Genomic DNA, 20254 nt, shown 5'->3' with positions numbered 1-20254 from the left:
TTCTGTAAGGATGCCAAAAGCCCTGGCGGGAAATGTCACAAGTATTACACAACAACGTGAAAAGTCTCTGTTAATTCCAACTTGGTACTGCTGGAGCTGAGCAATAACCTTGCCTGAACACAGATTTGCATTTCTCATTGCAGTTCCAATCCACTGCTGTAGCTTCTGGCTAATATTTGCTAATGTGTCACCACCAGCCTAACGTTTGTGTAAAATTCTGTCTAAAGCTCAGCTTCACTGCTCGCGTGTCTGGCTGTGTTAGCAGGCAATGAGGTGCTCTGGCTCCGGGGCCGGGCAGGCGGAGGATGCTGTAGCAGCTTTCAACAGCAGTGACAGGAGCCACTCCAAACGATTTGTGGAGGTGCCCAAGGCCCGACCGGAACACCTGGCAGAGGCCGGGCAGGGAGCGGGGCTGTGGGAAACAAACCCGCATCAGTGCAGCGGCCGGGAGAGGCCCGGGATGCGGGACACGGCGGGAGGGGGCCGGGCTGGGCCTCGGCGGCCGCACGGGACTCGTCTGCGCCCGTCCCGCGACTACCGCGGGAGAGAGGGAGGAGGGGAGGGAGGCGGCGCGTCCGGACTGTCTCCGAGGCTCGGCCGCTGGAATGATCTCGGCCGGCAGCACCGGGCCCGTCCCGAGCGCTCCCTCAGGCGCCGCCGCCTCAGGGCACGTGGCGGGGCTGCGCGCGCGCGCGGGAGTCTCGCGGGGAGCGGCGCTCTCGCGAGAGGGGCGGAGCGGGGCGGGGCGGGGCGGGGCGGTGCCGCTGCATGTCCGAGCCGGGCGGCCCGGCCGGGGCACGTGGGGCGGCACCGGCACCGCTCCGGACCGGGCCCGGCACCGTTCTGGGCTCCTCCGCCGCGCCAGAACATCCGTAAGTACCGCCCTGGGCCGCTGCCCGCCTGCTGGCGGAGTGGCGGGGCCCTCGGCCGCGGCTGTCAGCGGCGGCGCTCCGGTCCGGCGGCGCTGAGGGTGCTGCCCCGCTGAGGGTGCTGCCCCGCCGCGCTCCCGGCCGTGCTTCGCGCGGGCCCCGCGCGCGGCCCGTGGCGGGAGCGCTCCCGCGCGGCCCAAGGTCAGCGCTCCGGCCCCGCGGTGATCCCGGAGCCGTGCGCTGGGGCCGGTCGTGCCGCAGCGCCCGGCGGGCGCGGGCGGGCGGGGGCCGTGCGGGGCAGGGGCGGGGAGGCGAGCGGCCGCTCTGAGCCCTGCGGTGCGCTTGTGTGTTGTGCTCGCGCTTTCCCGGCCGGTAGCGGCCGGGCCGGTTCGCCCGTTCTGAGGGGAGCGCTGCGGCGGTGGCTCCCCCGCTCGGGGCCGGCCGCGGCTGCTTGGCGTGAGGGCGGGAGACGGCACGGGCGGTGCAGACTCGGCAGTGAAGGTTAAGGCACCTTGTGCTGTCTGCTGTGTGTCTGGTCTGGCAAGCCTTGCTTGTGTTATGGTAATGGCCGTAAAAACTGTTATTAGCAAAACTTTTAATGTGCTGCAGTGACTCCCTTTGTTTGTAAGCCAGAATAGAATACAGGCAGGAGCAAAGGAATTAAATTATATTGCTACTGAGGAAGTGATGTTTTGGTAGCCTTGCTTTTCTGGGAGAATCCTTGTTGTTTGCTCTTTCTTTTTTTTCTTCCTCCTGATTGAAGCAAGGGAGATCTAAGTTAACTCCTCTTCCAGCGATGGGCAACTTGATCTGTGCCGTGCCAAGTTCTTTATTGCAGTCCAGTAATTCCATGAGGTGGGGATCACAGAAAGGACAGGCATCTCAGCAAGGGCATCCTCTTCGTGGATGTTATCCATAATAGCAGGAAACAGCACCAAAAGCTGCATTTGGCCACAGCCCATCTGTTTGGGAAAAGTCAGGGCCTTTCTGTGTTGCCAGGGTCGTGCTGCACCTGCCGAGCATTATCGGGCTCTGTGGACTTTGTCTCAGGTGGAAGGAAGTGGCTGGTTGCTGGAGAAGGTGTAGTGCTGGTGTAACTTGGCTTTGCTGCCGTTAGCTTTGTGGCTGTGAATGATCTGCAGAGCAGCCAGGCCACGAGCACACGGGGTGTGGGAGTGCAACGCAGCTCCCCGGGACCGGACGTCTCCTCGGGAGTACTTGGGCCAGAGCTGACAGAGCAGCTGAGCAGAGCTTGCTCCTCTGCTGGGATCGCTGTGGGATCCGGTTCAAGTTATTTAGCCTCCTCATTCCTTAATGAGCTGCCTGTGTAAGGGGTGAAGGACTGTCCAGGCACCTCCTGACCTCCTGTACCTGTCTTCTAGTGATGCCCATGGGCCTGTGACTCTGAGAAAGGGCAGCAGAGCTTCAATGTGTGTATCTCATTCTCAATTCCCTGGTGTGCTTGCATGTGCTGCAAAGTGCAAATGCACTGGAGGAAATGACAACTCTTGAGTAAGTGAAAAGCGGGAAGAAGCCTGTTGAGCTTGAGCAGTGCTTGAAGTGGGATAGAATCCACTGGAATCCATCCATACCTCGCGTGCTGTCCTGGTCTTGCTCACCTGACAGTCCCTCAACTTCTGCTTCAGTGTTTCATTGAGCTCCTGAAGGACTTTTTAAAGCTCTCATGGGGTTTATGCAGGTCAATCTCTCACCACAATTGTAGCAGTGTCTTCTACACCAGGCTGTTTGCTCTCAGACGTGAAACTAATGATATGTTGGGGTTGGAGGGTCTATGTGGATGGCAGTGCAGGAGCCCAGTTGTTCTGTGTGTCAGTAGCTGTTTCTTACTCAGGAGTGTTCTCTGTATTCACCCTGGGTTTAGAAACCCATCCTAGGAATCAGATTCCCTCGGAAGGAGCTTTGGAGATGCTTTGAGATACTAAAACTGAAAATTACGAACTGCCTAGAAAGCCTTGGCTTTAACCTAGACACTTCACAATGCCCAAAGTGGTGTAACAGGAATTCCCTCACTGCTCAGGATGTGAGTTGACAGGACCTGCAGCTCAGATCCACCACAGTTTCTCTGTTCCCAGAGGTGCAGATTCCCTATGGAGTTAACTGTGACAGGAGTTTGCAGCAGGAGTGCAGCCAAAGCTCTCAGAGCCAGCAGCAGTTTGATTTGTGATGGCTGAGACTCTCTTCACTTTGAAAACATTGCAGGCTGGCTGCAGGAGGATTGGAGAGCAAGTGTACTTCTGCAGGAGCAGTTACCTGAAGAGCATAATGCTTTAAAAGCAACATAGCCCACTTATCTGTGCCTCTCATCCTTCATGTGCACTTAACTGATGTGAAAAAACGATTTAAGGTATTTCTAGCGTCCAGGGAGCCTGTAATAGAATCAGGGCTGGTATCCCAGTTGCCCCTAGCAACATCTAGAACTAATAAAAAGCATTAATTGCAGCATTAATTACTTATAATTGTTTCATGTTTCTGATCTAATGATTAGCCTTTTTAAAATCCTGATTTTTAACTGCAGTGCTTCTGTGGAGCTCTTAATGCAAATGGCTGGTTAGACTTCATGAAGTGATGATTAACTTCAGGCAGCCATGCTCAGATATTCAGAAAAAGCTATTTTATTCAGCAGGTGTTTAATATTTCCTAGAAATTGAAGCTGTTGCATTTGTTTCTCGTGGGGATTGCTAGAAGGGGAGATATTTGCATGTCCCAAACTGCTTTTTCAAATGTTCTGTCTTCAGCTGATTCACTGAATGTTTTTTTATTGTCCACCACGTGGATTCTGGTCAACTTTACTGCTCCTGCATTTTGTCAGCTGGAAGCTGACTGGATTTTTGGCTCCTGTACACTTCTGCTAGCAGAGATGAATATTTCGTAAAAGATCATTTAAAATCATTTTTGAGCAAACAAATCACTGCTGCAGACCTGTCCTGGTTGGGGTTGCCTTTGACCTCTGCTGCCACCTGGCACTGAGGATGAGAAACTTGCCATGTGCTATGGCTGGTTTTTTGACTCTGGGTATAAATAGCAGCAGTTCCTGGCAAAAGTTCATGATTTTCCTGTGTCTCTGGTATCAGGGGCCTTAGCTTTGCATGGGGGTGAACCTGGGAACTGGGAATTTTGTCTGGGACAAGGATTGTAGTGTATAACCCCCTAAGTCTTAGGGCTGTGACCCTGTGCTTTCCTGTTCCTTAAAGTGGAGCTTCTTTTGTTATGAACTTGGACTTGTATTCAGTTTCTTGTTGAAATGCAGGGTTAGGAAGAATTCTTTGGTGTCCAGGGGTGCAGGAAAAATTAGCATATCCCTTTCCTTAAGTATTACAAGTTGAGGATGGGCTCCCATCTCTCCAGATGGAATACCTGTCTTCCCTTTCTTGTGTTTCTTCCAGCTCCACGTGGCTGTAAGAAGGTCACTTGATCTGTGCCCTGGCTTTGCCTTTTAAGAAAAGCTGAGGAGAGGAGCAGCCCCTGTTCTGGGGGAGGCTGTTGTGTGTGAGAGCTGCCCTGCAAGGGCTTGGGGGTGCTGGGGTGGTGTGGATCACAGTGATGTGATCTCTCTGGTCAGGTTGGAGTGTGCTGTGTCACTCCTCATAGCCCTTGTTCATGCACACAAGTGTCTTCCTGCTCATTCACCATGAGCAGCTCTCAGTGAGCCTTTGCTGTTCCCTCCCAGCACAGGTGAATGCAGGGCACCCTCCTCACTGTTGTTTGCTGTCCTCCCTCTCCGGGCGCTTCTGCGACTTCTCCCCAAGCCAAGGCTTGGGCACAAAGGACTCCGCTGCTTTTTGCTTTTCTGCCTGAGCCTAGTCCAGCTCTTGTTTTGGGAAGCTGGTTGTCAAGGTCTCGTGGCTGTGCCCAGCAAACATCCTGTGAGTGGAGCTGCTGCTGCTCCCCAGATACCTGGGGACCTGTTTGGTCTTTGCTGCTCTTGGCTCCTGGCTCTTGCAGCCCTATCAGTGTGTTTGATGTAAACCTCCCTGCTCTGTCTCCTTGAAAATTCAAGCCTGTTTTTTGTCTCCTGTGCAGAGTATATTGGAAGCACTTGGTTAGTTTAGTCTCTGTTTTGTGGAAATTGATAGAGATGCCAGGCATCTGACTCAGGTGGCTGCTTTTAAATTTTCATTTATAAGCTGTACATGTAGTGGCCACTATACTGTGTAGCCCATAGCAAGGGCTGCATTGGCTTCCTTGTGTAGAAGCAACCACGGAATGCTAAGTATTGGATGTATTTTTTTCTGAAATTCTGGAAAATAATTTGTTCTATTCTCCAACCTGAGTGAAAAATGCAGAAGGAATGAAAGATGATAAAACATTTCCCAAATCCAAATTTTTGTGATGTGTTGATAGGTTATTAAGGTAATAACAGCTGCTTTGCCCGTACTGTGGGGGTACTGGTAAAGTGGTGCAGAAGCAGTTTTTGACATTTGCTGAAGTATCTGAAAGACTTCTCTGGGAAAGTGGGGTAAAAGCTCTCTTGCCTCCCTCTGCAGTAGAGGATTCACAGGGAGACACTAACTTGGGTGAGGAAACTATAAATAGTGAAACAACTGGAGCAGGGAGGCAATAAGATATAAAGTGCAGTACAGAGCTCGATAACCTGATAGGGTTAATGTTAATTACAAGCTGTTCATTACTGCAGAGCAGGAATACTCAGGGCCCTGCCTGAGTCCATGAGAGCAGTGCTGGGGGTTGCTGGGGGTCAGTGTTTGTGTCCCTGTGAGCTTCTTGATGATTTCCAAAACATCTATTAAAAAAACTCTACAGGTTGGCTAAGCTGATGCTTTTATTGTAAAGCTCTGAGTGTAGAGATAAATAGGAACTGTTCTGAGTCCTGCATTCATGCAAAGGTTGTTGCAGGAGCTGTGCTGGGCCAGGGTTAGGCTGCTGAGTGGGAGAAAACACACAGAACCAACAATCAGTGTGGCAGCTCCAGCTGAGAGTGGGGACTGAGCTCTTGTAGGAACAGCACTGATGCTGATTACACTGAAAGCAGTTTTTATCTCGGAGATAAAAGACAGCCTGGTGTTGGTGGTGTTTCTTGTTCCAGAGCACTAGTTTAGCTCTACATCAACCAGCTTTTTCAGCCTTTTATTTAAGTCACAATTTATCCTTTTGCAAATAGGAGACTGCTTGTTCTTAAATATTCTAAGGTTGTGGAGTGACTTCACTGGTGGTTTTCATTCACAGAGGAGCCTTGGGCTCATAGCCTGTGTTCATTGGGCTGTGAAAAGGTGGTGTTGCTTAAGGGGTATCTCTTGCTGTTCTAGTCTTTCAGTGCTGCTGTTTGAAGCAGAAATTGCTGCAGAGCACTTGCCTTTAATTAGTTAAGTACAGAGAGACTTCCCTGTTGGCTTCTTTTTAAAGTAAGTGCCACCCAGTTTGAGATCTTGCTGGCCTGGCTCCTACCTGTCTCTGGGTGTTTGCAGCTCCTGAGTCACACTGTCTGAGCTCCTGGCTCTGGGTGGTGTTGGGTTTGATGGGGGCTGCTCCAGGCTGGCCAAGAAGAGGACTGGAGAGGCTGTGGAGTCTGGTGGCCGAGTGACAGACACCCTGGTGATCCAGAATGTGATGCAAGGGCTGACAGGCTGCTGTGGCTTCACAGCTCCCTCCTGTAAGCTCAGCCCCGGGGGTGCTGCCGACCTGCATGGCAGAAAACCCCCTGTGCTCTGCAGCTGAAACAGCTGGAACCACGTGTTGCAGCAGGACCTGGCAGGAGGTCCCTCCATTGTGGATGTTCTGCCTCCTTCATCTTGTATGAAGCACAAAGAAGCTGCAGTTAGATAATGCAGTGCCACATGCCAATTCAGCTTTCGATGAAAATATGCCTCATGCCAAGGGTGGGTTATGTAAGTCCTTACGTCTGTTTCATTGCAGCAATTTTTCTTATTTTAATCTTAACAGTAGGGCCTCCAGTTTCTTTGGCTTTTGTTAACTCCTGTTCTTATGCCTCCTATAAGGCAGAGCATGTGCTAACAGTTATTTTTAGCATAGAAAATTTTAAAAGCCCACGTGGTCCCATTTAGTTTGAACCGTGCCAGCCTGTCCAGTTCTCTTTCACCCAGATAGTATTTATTTCCCAAGTGCTGCTTCACTAACTGCAGGGTTTGTCAGGAGGCATCCTGGCCTTGCTATTGGAGCTGCATTTCCAATTTGCTCTGTGGTCCTTTAGGACGGGCTTTAATTCCAGCCTTGATTTCCACAGCTTTCAGGGTTTGGAAACCTCTCAAGTGCAGGGGCAGAGGGAAGCAGAGGAGCTGGGACCGGCTGAGGGTACATCCCTGCAGAGCATGGGGGCTCAGTCACTTGGGAGTCACTGTGGCCTCTCTCCTGGTGGAGACTCGAAGCAGCTCACCCTCAGAACAGACTTCCTTGTGTGTAGAAAACCCTGAAATTCTGAGCAAGTGCTTGCTGAACTCCTCTTGGACCTGGAGAATGAATTATCTGGTGTCCTCGGGAACTTCATGCTGCGAACATTTCTGACCTTATAAGGCTGTGAGTGCTGAAGTCTCTGTGTCCTGGCCAGGAAACAAGGTGGCTTAGAACTGCTCTGGGACCTTAATGCAAACGAATAGAGTAAGTTGGCTCCCCTTGGCTTTTTTTCTCAGGTAGGTGATGCGTGCATTCTTTCTTGTCTTCGTCTGCCTTCTCTTTACCAGGAGTTTGCCATAAATCAAGTCAGGACACAGACTTGGAGACCTGACTGACCCCTGCTCTCCCCTTGGTGTGTTAATCCCATCCTGACGTGCTGTGGGAATTATTTAGCGTGTTGGAGAAGTCTCATGCCCCAGCTGCAGCTCTCCAGCCCCATGGTACAAGGTGTGACATTTAGGCCGGATTCCCGGCGTGCCAGAGGGAAGGGGAAGTGGCTGGTGCTGGGGTGAGCGCACACAGTGCGTGAGCTCTGCACTATTTTTGGTGCAGGGCTGATGGGGCCCTGCCTCTTGGGAATGGTGCTGGAGATCCAGCGTTTTCTGCGGCTTCTGGCTCCTACAGGCTGCTCTGCTCCTGTCCAGAGCCTCTGGAGCTGCTGCCCTTCCCAGCTGGCTCCTCCTGCCCAGAGAGCACGGGGCCTGCCGGGGCTGGGCTTTCTCCCACTTGGCAGTGCTTGAGGGCATGTGATTTGACAAGTTGCCATTTTCTGTCCTGCTGCTGGCAGGAAAATCCCAGGCTTTCTTCCCCCCACGTGTTAAAATGATCCAGTTGCTGCTGCAGTCCTGAGCTGGCTGTCAGATCAGCAGCAAGGAGATGGCTTGGCTGTTCTGGGACAGGTTGGGAAGTGGGTGTGGGCTTTGGGAGCTCTCCTGGGGACGTAATGGAGGAGGAGCAGTGTCCCAGCCCTTGGGATGGGCAGGTTCGACCCACTGTCCTCAGGCATCACACACAGCCAGGCTGTGACCAGCATAGCAAGATCCGGCTGCCAGAGCCCTCCTGCCACGTCTGTGTAAGGAGATGTTTGTTGGTGTTGAGCTGTTCCCCAGCCAACCCAGCACTCCGGGATATCTGCTGGCATCTCGTGGAGAGCCACTGCCTTTCAGCCTGTTCTGTCTGATGGGAGGATGTGGAATTCCCATTTAACATTATCACTGGTAGTGATGCGGCTCTGGCTAAAATAATAAATTAAAAACATGAAATCAAATGAACATTGCAAGGAGCCGTCAGCTAATCCAGTAGTCCCCACTCATCCAGGTATCACAGAGGAGTGAAGATCTTTATCCTAAATGATGATAATGTTCAGAATGACTCATAGAACTGTTTTGTCTGCCAGACTTTGGGACAGGCTTGTCCCTCTGTGGGGCATCCTGCGACTGTCTCCCTGCGCTGCAGAGCTGTGTGGGACTATTGTTTGGACAGTTGGTGCAACTTAGTAGGGAATCGGATAATAATAGGGCTGTCTGTTTAATTGGGAATGCTTGCTGAGAATGGACTTATGTGAGCTACTTTAATTTGGGTTTGTAGTATGCCTGAGAGACAGCTTGTAGGGTAGTTCTGCATTAATTACAACAACTTGGGCACGCAGCAGGTGAGCACTTGCAGCTCATAATGTGCCATTGTGCTGGGCAGCATAAAGGGGAACCTTTTGTCCTGGGAATGTACAGCCTTCATTCACCCTTTCCGTTTGCCAGCTTCCAAACACCGAACAGCCACAGTACTGCATAGGTTTGTTGGTTTTTTAATTCCAAGATCCCAGATGTTGCCATTAACAGAGGTTTCACCCTCAGCAATGAGCCCTGCTCCCTGACTATGTACAGACAGCTGGAAGTAACTGGGATTTAGTTGCTTCTGAGTTACTTAGTTTATTTAATCAGATACAAATGTCTGATGAACACACTCATCATTCTCCTGTGTAGAACAACATGAATGCCTTATTTGTGATGTACTGGGGATATTACTGAACTCCTTAAATCATGTCTGCAGCTGACCTTTAATTTGGGATTGAACAAGCAATTTTCTAGTCCCTGCCTTTGCCATTCATTCACTCATTTGTGTGCCTCAGTGTCTGGGCCCTGCAGGAAGCAAGGCAGGGTCTCAGCTAGCATGGTTGAAGTTGTGTGGATGCTCCTGTGAAATGGAGAGTGCAGCTGCAGGAGGTGAGAAATCTGGAGTGAGTATTAAATTATCTGAGGCTCTGACACTGGGTTTGAGCCTGAGGGAGGCATAGTTTTGTCCCTCAGCTAGAATGTCATCAGCTCCTTGTGGAGATTGTGGCCTGAAGGAGTGTTGCACTGGGAGCTGCGGTTGGGGCATTTGCCCTGATAACAGAAAGGGGTTTTTTGTTTGAGACACACTGAGCATGGGGCCAACTGCCTTGGTTGTCTTCTTGTCACAGAAATATTATACTTCTAAAGAGGAACCAGATAATGCTCTTTTCCAGTGGGTGGCTCCCATTTCTAAGACTTTGCTATCTCCTGAAAACAATCTTTATTTTTGTTGCTTGCTGGCAAGAGTCTTGAGGGCTGTTTGGATTAAAGCCTGTCTGTGTAAGCACCCTCAGACACGTGGTGTTTTGCTTTAATTCCTGTGCAGTGAAAATATAAACTGTAAGTGCTTTGCAGCAAGGCTGTTTGGGATGTGGTAACAGTTTAGCTTTGCATTCCAGTTGCAGACATTCCTCAAGCAAAAGGAAAGGCATGGCAGCCCTGCCTCGTGTCAGCCAGGTGAGGCTTGCCAGTGAAGGAGCATGACTGGGTGTCTAGGTGGGAAAGAAGTCACAGGCCTTGCAGAGGAAAAGGGAGAGCTGTTAGCTTTTGAGTCAGGGGAGTGGCAGCTGTCAGTGTAGTGGATTTGGATGTAGAACAAACTTCAGAACTGGGTTCCTAAGGCTCGATAGAAGTGTGTGTCATCAGACTCCAGAACCCTCAGGAATGGGGTGCTGCCTTTCAAGGGGAGAGCTGGGGAGCCCTGCTGTGTGCCAAGCCTGTGCTGTGGAACGTTGTGGTCCAGCTGGGCTGTGAGCCCAGCCTGGTGCTGGAGGAACCTGCTGTGCTGGAGGCTGTCCTGGGGGCAGGACTGACGTGCAGAGGTGTGAGGCAGAGGAAACAAGGGGAAATTAAATGCTGAGGTGAGGTGGGGTTAAGTCATGGAGTATAATGATGAGACATGTCCAGATATCCCTAGTCTTGGGTAAGGATCTTCTGTGGAGTGCTGGCAGAGCAGAGATGTGAATTTCTAGAGCAGCTGGAAAACAAGCCTGACCGTGCTAATAGCAATACCTCAAGGCACTTATGGGACTTCAGCCTTCCTGTCACCTTCCCTGTGACTATTTTAAAGTGATTTCTGTTTCTGCTTCTAGGTATAACTGCTGAAGGTCTGCAAGATGGCTTTACGCTTCCGCAATTTCGTCCCGTATGCCATTCCTGGAGTGCTGGCACTTCTTGGCTGCTGGTGGATCTATTCCTGGAGAAAAAAGCACTCAAGCTATCGTGACAAACAAGCAATAGCCATTCAAAGGGAGAAGCAGGAAGAAGTATCAGAGAGTGATTCACGTTCCAAACCAGAAGCATGTGTTCCTCGAAGACTGCCTCTTCCGTCGGAAGAAGAGTGCCTGCAGAGCCCAGCCCTGACCTCCCTGCTGTCTGCAGGGCCGACGACGCCCTCTCTCCTGCGCCCAGCTCACGAGAGGCCGGATCTCTCACGGGACCTCCCAGACCTGTCGGCAGCGACAGCTGGGCCCAGCACCCGCGAGGACGACAGTGAAAAGCTGGAATCGATAGGATCTCGAGAGGGAAGCGGTGTCCCCGCTCGTGCCTCCCCCCCTCTGCTCTCAGAGAGCACCGAGTGTCGCCAGAGCGCGGCACTGAGCCACGCACCGCAGCCAGGCTCGGGGACAAAGCAAGGCCAGCAGCCACCCCCAACACAGGAGTCTTTGGGAGTCAGGGAGGACATCAGCAATGCAGAGCAGTCAGATGAGTTTTTGTTTAAGCCCCCTAAGGAAAAGCAGATGCCAGGAATTGTGCAGTCGGATACTGGCTCTATGACAGCCCGTTGCTTGGGATTGGAGAAAGAAGCCAATGCCCCACAAGCCTTTCTCAATGAAGCTGAAGTTGTATCAGGTCACGAGGATTCTGCAGTGAGTGTGTTACCAGGGAGTTTGGAGTCTGCCTGTCCAAAGCAGTCCAGGGAAGAAGAGATGTCCGAGTCAATCACTGGTACTGTACCAGTGTGTCAGAAGGACACACAGCCTAAAGGAAATGAGGCTGAAAGAGAGAAGACTGGGGGAGTGAGTTTGGACAAGGAAGTTGAGAAAATTGAGCAAGTAGCAATACAGATCATTTCCAAGGTCATTTTGGCAGCAACTGAGGAAGTGCTGTCGGGTTCTGCAGGGGATGCATCCCCTTGGCTCTGCCAGGCCACTGCCAGCCGAGCTGAGGCACCTCTGGGGATGGAGAGTGTTGCTGCCTCTGGTCAGGTGCTTGTGGAGGGAGCCACGGCAGCCGATGAGAGCATGGCTGCAGGGAGCGGTGCAGAGGAGCAGAGTCTGGGTGTGACAGATTCCAGCTGCTCATCACACGGCTGTTGGGCCAGCCCTGTTCAGGGAAACACAAAGGTCTGTCGGGTGAAGAGCCAGGTGTGCAGGGAGTCCCAAGGAGATGATCGGACTTGTGTGGAGAACTCACTGGAAAAGTCTCCTCTGGCCATGGAGGACTCTGGGTACAGCACACACACACCCGGAGGTGGGACGAGTGTAGAGGACACCCTGCAGAGCACAGTGCTGTCTGTCACATCAGACCAGCACTCGGACTCACTGAGCACATCCTCAGCCCCAGACACGTCTGCCGAGCAGAGCTTGGTACCAAGGGAAACCCCCCCTGCTCCTGGGCTGCCCGAGGGCAGCACAGTGCCCTACAGCAATGGGATCCTAAAAGAGGATGGGCCAGACCTGAGTCAGGAGTGTAGCAGTGCACCAGGGACGGATGGAGATCATTCAGAAGGTAACGGACTGGAAAATCATCCTGCAGAACACATGGTGAACAAGCATTGCTGGGGAGCACCTTGCAGGTGTGAGACCTGCTCTTGCCAGTGGTTTCTAGTGACCTCTAGGAAGCCCTGGGTGCTTACCCCTGTTTATGGGCTGCTGCTGACAGGAAGGTGAGGCAGCTTCTGAGGTGCTGCTGGAGGAGACAGAGCAGAGCTCTGATGAATTGTGATAAAATCAGCTGGTTGCAGAGCAATTACCCTGAAGCCTTTTTGTTTGGAAGGGCAAGTGCATGCCAAGAAATCCCAACAGGGAGCAGTATTCATGGCGTTCCCCCATCTGTCTGTGTTGCTTTTCCCTTGTAGATGCTGGATGATGTGCGCCTGGCACAGTACATGTAAAGCTGTCTGAGCAAACATTAGCCTGTGTGACCTTGGGGATGGATGTTCAAATCCTTTGTAGGGCCCTGTGGTGCCAACAGCCCTTAATGACTGGGGATGTCTCTTGTAATTGCTACAAAGCAGTTGGAGCATTGCTTGTTGCAAGACATGGGGATTGAATTTGCCAGCAGTGAAGGATGGAACCCACAGAACGTTTTCACTAGTGAGAGTAACCCCAGGAGGAGAATGATGTTGCATTGTCGTGAATGCTGGTGTGACAGGAAGGCCCGGGAGTGAGCTGTGGAGCCTGGTGGCACTGAGACCCTGAGGGTAGGGAGCGGGGAATACAGCAGGTAAAGCTGGTAAGGTGGCAGTGTTGGACAACAGGTCACCAGCTGACCTTCATGTCCAGGCTGGGAGTCTTAAATCTTCCCTTTGCCAGTCAGTGCCAGCAGCTGCACTCTTGGCCTTTCTCAGCCACTCTGCTGTGTTACCCATTAAGATGTGGCAAATGTGAAGCAGCTCTTGGGTTCATTTTTCTCTTTGGTCTCTCACTGCATGGTCTGAATACTTGCAAGCAAGTGAGGATCATCGTGCTTCTGTTTGTTAATATGGAGGAAGGACCAAGCTTATGTGCCACCAGCTGTATCTGGGATCTGATCAGGAGGAGGCTGTTGGAGTTTGTCCTTTTCCCAAGCAGAAATGTTCCTGGTATTGACCCTTGGTTTGGGAACAAAATACAGTTCAGCTCTTGCACCTCGTTTCTTCAAGCATAGGGCAAATTTGGGCAAGAGGCAGCCCCATACCACCCCTCATAGTGGGCACACCTGGCACTGGGGTCACTCTGCAGCCCTTCCCTTTGGGGTGGGAATCTAAGTGTGGGTCACAGGGGCTGCCTGAATGCTTCTGCCTGTCTTGTAGGTTCAGATGTAAATAGTGTGGATTTTGTGGACAGTGGCAGTGCCATGAGGAAGACAGTGGCTCGCCAGAACGCGAAGCTGGAAGGAGGATCCAGCAAGCCTGACTTCGTTATCTGGGAAATCGAGGTCCCGAAGGTAACCAGCTGCTGGCCTGCTCACCATCCTGCCCTGCCCTACACAGCCACCTCTTGGTCCTCCCGGTCTGGTGCTGGCCCAGTGCCTTCCCAGGGAGATCAGCAGCAAGTCCGGGAGGACTGGAGTGTTCTGCTCCCGTTAGGACTCACAGGAGTGAAGAGCTAGTGCACAACTGTAAACAAGCAGCACTCCAGGGCTACACCCAGGGGAATGGTGCTTGTTGAACTTGTTTTTCCCCATTATCTTCCACCCAGTCTGGGAGTCCAATGCTTTGAAAGCATCCAGGGAGCTTTGAGGGTACACAGGTATTAAGAGCACAGGATTATCAAAATGAACTGTGCTTACTGGTCTGGACTCGTCCCAGACCAGCTGAACTCTGCACTGGTCCAGCACTGCCTTGTATTTATCCTGCCTGTGACAGAGGAACTGAGAATGCGGGTGGTGTAAGCCACAGAGAGCAGGGATGTTTGATCTGCGTTTCTCTCCCTGACTGTTGCTTTCTTGTCCCTTTCCTGAAGGAATTAGTTGGCCGCTTGATTGGCAAACAAGGGAGGTTTATGAGCTACTTGAGGCAAGCGTCTGGTGCCAAAATTTATGTTTCAACACTACCTTATTTCCGTGACTCCCAAGTCTGTCACATCGAAGGTGAGTGGAATGTGTCTCTGTTCATGGTCTAATGTGTGTCTTGGGGGCCTTAATTAGATGGGCAAGGAATTTAAATGGATTTAGTGCCTTCTGAATCCAGTGCTTTTCAAAACTCCTCTGGCCAGCCTGTTAAAACTTACATTGTTGATGCAGTGCAGGAGGATCCTGGCAGTTGTATTTCTTCAAGTGACAGGACTGGAGGTGTCCTCAGCTTGTCCATGCTACAGAGTTCCCGTGGGATTTTTGTCTTCCAGGGACCTCACATCAAGTAGAGAAAGTCCTGAGCCTGATTGGCAAGAAGTTTAAAGAGCTGTGTCTCACCAACATCTACACCATCCCTCCACCGATGCCGCTGCCGCTTCACTCCCTGCTCGTGTCCGCCTGGGTGAGTCCCGGCTCTCTGGCTGTGCTGGGGCTGGAGCTTGCATTGCCAAGAACACTCATGACAGTTTTTCCTCCCCACGGCAGCTGTTCCTCCCTGATGGAGTCACTGTGGAGGTGGTGGTGGCACACCAGGTGGATGCAGGGCACATGTTCCTGCAGCAGCACACGCACCCCACGTTCCACGTCCTGCGCAGCCTCGACCAGCAGATGTTCGCCTGCTACTCTCAGCCCGAAATTCCAACCCTGCCCACTCCGGTAGAAGGCAAGTCATGGATGCTCATACATTGAGAAAGTTCTGGGCTCCTTTGCAAGCCTGTTGTCCCTGAGTTCAGGTGTGGGAAGTTCGCAGTGGATGAGGATGTGGTAGCTGACATGTCACCTCATCTTTAAACTACTGCCAGAGTGCAGATGTTGCTCTGCTCTCCCTTACCCTGCTCATCCCTGGAGTACCTCCCGAGCCATGTAGCTGCATGTTGAAATTCAGAGTGAGATCAAGCCTGTCTCAGCTTATTTCCAATCAATGTGGCATCTGGGGTATTTCTGCTGACAAAGTGTGGAGCTGCTCCCAGACCTTCATAGTGTCACGGTGTCCATGCCGTGTCTGCCCCTGCTGTGAAGTGAAGGGAGCATCACATGGAAAGGGGTTGTGTATTCCTTTGTGGAGACAGACCTTGCTGTTACTACCCAGAGGCTGGAAGGGAACTGGGTACCTGGGTAGGGCAGCTTGGTTGTGGCAGCCAGAGCTGAGAGTAAAACCCACCAGTCCCGTGTCTCAGCTGCAGGCCTGGTCTGCTGGGGGTGTGGAGGGGTGTTGGAGGAAGATGGAAGCAGCCTAAGAAATGCTGTTGGTTCTCCAACTGATAACTGAGCAGCACTGCTCATGCCTGAAGTGCTGGTTTTTGGAAATCCACTTATCCTGAGCCTTTCTTCTCTGCGTTCTGGTGTTTTGCAGTTGGTATTATCTGTGCAGCTCCAGGCCTGGATGGGGCATGGCTCCGGGCTCAAGTCATCAGCTACTTCGAGGAGACCGATGAAGTGGAGCTCAAATATGTGGACTATGGAGGATATGACAAAGTGAAGGTCGACACACTCAGGCAAATCAGGTCTGTAGATCCTTTCCCATGGCCTGAGGCCATGTCTGGCTCAAATCCTAATCAGAGGGCTCTGTATTGTTTGAATTCTTAAAGGCTTTTCCACAGCTGAAGTGGGAAATGGTGGAAAAGTTCAGCTCAGCAATGAGTGTGGGTTCTTGGGAGCACAAGCAAGCTCCTGCAAGGCTTTTTTGAAGGAAGGGGAGAGGAAATGGCAGCTTCTGCCACTTCAGTGGGGAAGCTGAGGAAGAGGATGCCTTCAGGAGACCTCAAAGTGTAATTGAGTGATGAGCCAGGAATAAGCTCCTGATTCTTGATGCCCTGGCCCCACTGGCTGAGAGAGCTGTGTTGGATCAGGGGTTTCTTACAGAAGCCCATGAAATACTTGATTGTGCCCCAGAGGTGGGAGACAGGCAGCACAGCCTCCCTGGCAGAGGCTGGTTTTGCTTGGAGCCTGATCCAGCTTGGCATGTTAATCAAACAATTTATTGCTGCTCTTAAATTGCTGGGAGAATAGTCTGATTTTTATTTTTTTTTTGTTTGACTGTCATTAATTTAAAACCGAATTCCTGTTAGAGCAATTTGATTAATCAATGTCCCATTGAAGAATGCAGGAGTGATTTAAAGCCCTGTTCTTACTCTGATCCTCTTTTCTTTAAAAGGTCTGATTTTTTAACACTACCTTTCCAAGGAGCAGAAGTTTTACTTGACAATGTGGTGCCACTTCCAGGTAATGGAGCTCTTGATGTACTGTTTGTTGGTCCTTCTCCTGCGGGTTTCCATGGATGCCAAATGTGTCCAAGCCATGATTCTGTCTAAACCTTCTAACTCCTATTGCCAGTGCAGCCTCTGATGTGACAAGAGGAAGGATTGGAAAAATTGTATTGTGTTCTTCTAAATGTGCTAGCATGGCATAACCTGTCAGAAACCAGGGGAAAGATGATAAATGTCCAGGCCTTTTCCTGCTTGGAGGAGAGAATTAATTACTGTCCTAAGCAGCAAGTTGGCAGGACTGGCAGGGTATAGGTGCAGTAGCTGTAACTGCTCTAATTCTTCTGTCATAGAGCTGCTGTAAATGTAAACCTAGTTTTTAATCTGCAGACAAATACCTGACATTTTCCTCTTGAAATGACTGATATATAAAGTTCTGTGTTCAAAAGCCAAGCCTGCAAGCACTGGGACAATGTCAGTCAATGCCTAGAAACACTTTGGTTTGCTTTTTTTGTCCTTGGCTCTGCTCAGGTGCTAGGCACCCGTGGTACAGACACTTATAAGTTCCCAGAGCCAGTGGTGCCCCATGTGCAGGGTCAGCAAAGCCCTGAGGGACCTGAGCTTAGTTTATTGAGGATCAAAAAACTAATGGCAGCTCCAAGATTCTGCAGAAATGTACTTTGCTGTCTTTAAAGCCTCCTGATTCATCAGCCACTTGTGTTCACACAATCATGGCTGGTGGCTATAGGAAGCTCTTGGTCCCTTCCCTGGAGAACCAACAGCTCCAGGGATGGGATCAGCTGGGCCATGAGGGTTCTCTGGCCTAGTGTGTGTAGGAGGCCAGAGAGTATTAGCTCAATAGTCCTTCCTGGCCCGTGAAGTCTGTGAAAGACCTCATTTGTTTTCTCTGTTGTCCTTTTTCCACAGACGAGGATCGCTTTTCCCCAGAAGCCGATGCTGCTGTCAGTGAGATGACCAGAGGCGCCGTCCTCGTGGCACAGGTACAGGACATGTCTGCTGCTGGTGGCACTGCTGGTGTCCTCTGCCCTGCCCTCTGTGTTTCATAAAACCCAAAGCCAGAGCCTACCAGCCAGACTCCTGGGAAGTCCTGGGGCTGGGGACTTCCATGAGCACCTCTCGGGACGGGATGAGTATCCCCTCTTGTTTCTGGTGGACGCAGGGGGAAGGGGACCTGGATGGGTTTACAGAGCACGACAGGAGCTGTTGTCCACCGGATCTGGGGTCCCCTGGGTCTGCACTGCTTTGCCAGTCCTCAGTGGCTTTGCACCATGGACATGTGGGATCCAGCTCCAGCTGGCCAGAGGCTGCGTTGGGACTTCTGGTGATGTCCCAGGGACTTTTGCAGGCAGCACCTGCTTGCAGTCCAGTAGTGCTCGCCTCTTCTGAAGTGCTTCTGGTAGTGGCTGTAGCTGTCCATGTAAGTGAGTTGGGACCAGAATTGCTGCACACTCACATTTTTCTGTGTTTCCAGGTCACAAATTATGACAGTGTCACGGGACTGCCGCTGATACAGCTGTGGAACTTGATGGGAGATGAGGTGGGTATATAGATGTATATGTTGAAAACTCCTTAATCATAAACCTTCTATTGTTGATTAGGAACTTGCAGAATCCATGTTTGTTGCTGCGGCTTGTTCACTTATCTACTCTTTTCTGGGTTTTTTCCCCCTCCCTTTAGGTGGTGTCAATAAACAGGACTCTGGTGGAAAGAGGGTTTGCTCGGTGGCTCGACTACTAGCAATGTCCTAGATGCCTTGACAACTCTTTCTGCAGAGAAAAAACAAAAGACAAAATCTTGTTTTGCACTGTTACAATTCGGTTTGGCAACTTCCCCTGAGGAGACCTGTTTACACCTGCCTGCGGAGTTTTGTGGTCCATTGAAACATGTTTTGCTCAACTGTTACCATTTCACTAGAACAGATACCTCATCTCCTGAAAGGGGGTGTTCAAAGCCATAATGACAGATACTGTAGCTTTAAAGCAAAAAATCCTCCCTGGCCTCTGCTCAAAATTTAAATGGAAAAAACCTTAAAACCTTTGGGTCTGGCTCGAGGCAAAGGCCCCCGAAACCGTAACCGCGCTTTGGTTCTGGCTGTGTCGTGCCCCATGAACTTGGTGTCTGCTTTTTCCAAAAGTTGCATCGGTTGTCCTTTTTTAAACAGGCCCTGCCTATGGAATTAATGGATGTTATTAAGGAATTTAATGTTCAGTTATGGATTTTTCTGTATTGTGCCAGTAACCTGCACAAACAGCATCCATCTTGTGTCTTCCTTGTGCCGGGAGGTGGAGGAATTGCGTTCCCGTGTCTCACTGCAATCATGGATTTTAGGCTTGATCCGCTCTCCCTGCAGGGGCTTGGAGTGCAGGATGTTACCACTACAGTTTTTGCTCTGAAATGTCATGTATTTAAAGAAAAGAAACTGCTTGCCAAGCCCAATTGTAGTTTATATTTTTCTAGCCGTGCAAGTCTGTAAATATATATTAAAAAAATCATTGTAATATTTTGTACAAGAAAAACACTGGAAACAAAGGGAACTTTACAGAAACTTTTTCACACCAAAATGTCCTATATAGGTAGAACTGGTATGGAGTGCATTAGGGTAGCCAAATTATTTGGAGCACTTGAATGTTGGGAGTGTTTCAGCTCTGCTGTATGAGGATTAGTGTCCCCTTAGGTTGCTGTCTGGTTGAAATTGTGATCGCTGCATCCTTTGCTATGTTGCTGTACAGATCTGTTTAAAAAAAAAAAAGTAACAACTTGGCATTACTCTTGCAGTGGTGTTCTCTCTCAATTTTTTTTGTTGCTCCTTTTTAGATTTCTATTATATATTTAAAATTTCGCTCAAGTAATTTAAGCTGACTTAATTCTCTTAAAGACATGCCCTCTAATGTGTGTCATTTTAGATATGGATTGAGCTGGGATTTATTGCTGGCAGAGAAGATGCTTGCCAGAAATTGTTGATGTAGTCAGTCCTCAGAAGTTGCTTCAGGTAATTCAAGGATGTGCTCACATCCTGTGAGCTGACACACCAGGGCATCACACATTTGGACAGTGGCCTGCTAAAGCCTTTGGTCCAATCCCCTCTGCTAGGGAATGGTTATATCCTTTCTTGGGGTTCTCTCCTGTTCGGTGCTTTGATTTAATGTTCATGTTTGCAGTAACATCCAAGGAAAACTAAATTTGGTAACTCAGATCTATAAAAAATATATCCTTTTGGAATGTTTCTTTCCATTTCAATTAAAGCTCAAATTTTAAGCCGTCTTAATGAAACTGTGATGACTTAAGAGCCTTCATTTCCTGCCTCCATCAGAGCAGCCCTGGGCTCCTTGCTCTGCACCCATGGGGTGGGTGTGTTGCTGCTTATTGTTCATGGCAAAGTTTGGCTTGTCTGAATGTTGGTGTTTTCCCTTCTTTGAGAGGTGTGGAAGTCAGGAATCTACAACAGGGATGGGGAGCTCTGCCAGTCCCTTGTTTTCCTCTGGCCTGCACTGTGGAAGAACATCCTGTTCCCTATTTGTGTTGAGCACTGCCTGGTTTTTAAACTGCAGTAAAATAGAACATTGCAGGGTGACAGGAACTGAAAAAAGGAGGTGTTGGCAGGTAAGAGATACACAGCTCTTTTTTCTTTAAAATCATAACTCTCAGCCTGTACATGAACATTAATGGGGGG

The 20254-nt window shown here is 50.5% G+C and overlaps 1 protein-coding gene across 2 annotated transcripts; it reads left to right on the top strand.

Annotated features, from left to right (window-relative positions):
• Positions 1 to 757: 757 nt before the first annotated feature.
• On the top strand, positions 758 to 19854 carry AKAP1 (A-kinase anchoring protein 1). Of its 2 annotated transcripts, none has more exons than XM_039562946.1 (11): positions 758 to 872; positions 10675 to 12313; positions 13599 to 13732; positions 14251 to 14377; positions 14632 to 14762; positions 14846 to 15023; positions 15714 to 15864; positions 16515 to 16582; positions 17491 to 17564; positions 18056 to 18121; positions 18262 to 19854. In XM_039562946.1, exons 2-11 carry the CDS (start codon positions 10699 to 10701, stop codon positions 18319 to 18321), a joined length of 2604 nt encoding a protein of 867 aa, XP_039418880.1. In that variant the 5' UTR covers positions 758 to 872; positions 10675 to 10698; the 3' UTR covers positions 18322 to 19854. The 2 variants fall into 2 exon arrangements, with proteins under 2 accessions (XP_039418880.1, XP_010400586.2); XM_010402284.4 differs by lacking the exon at positions 758 to 872 and adding an exon at positions 6996 to 7489.
• The last annotated feature ends 400 nt before the right edge of the window (positions 19855 to 20254 follow it).

The sequence above is a fragment of the Corvus cornix genome, chromosome 19 (genome assembly GCF_000738735.6).
Source record: "Corvus cornix cornix isolate S_Up_H32 chromosome 19, ASM73873v5, whole genome shotgun sequence".
Lineage (NCBI taxonomy): Eukaryota > Metazoa > Chordata > Aves > Passeriformes > Corvidae > Corvus > Corvus cornix.
This window is presented reverse-complemented; position numbering and strand designations above follow the sequence as displayed.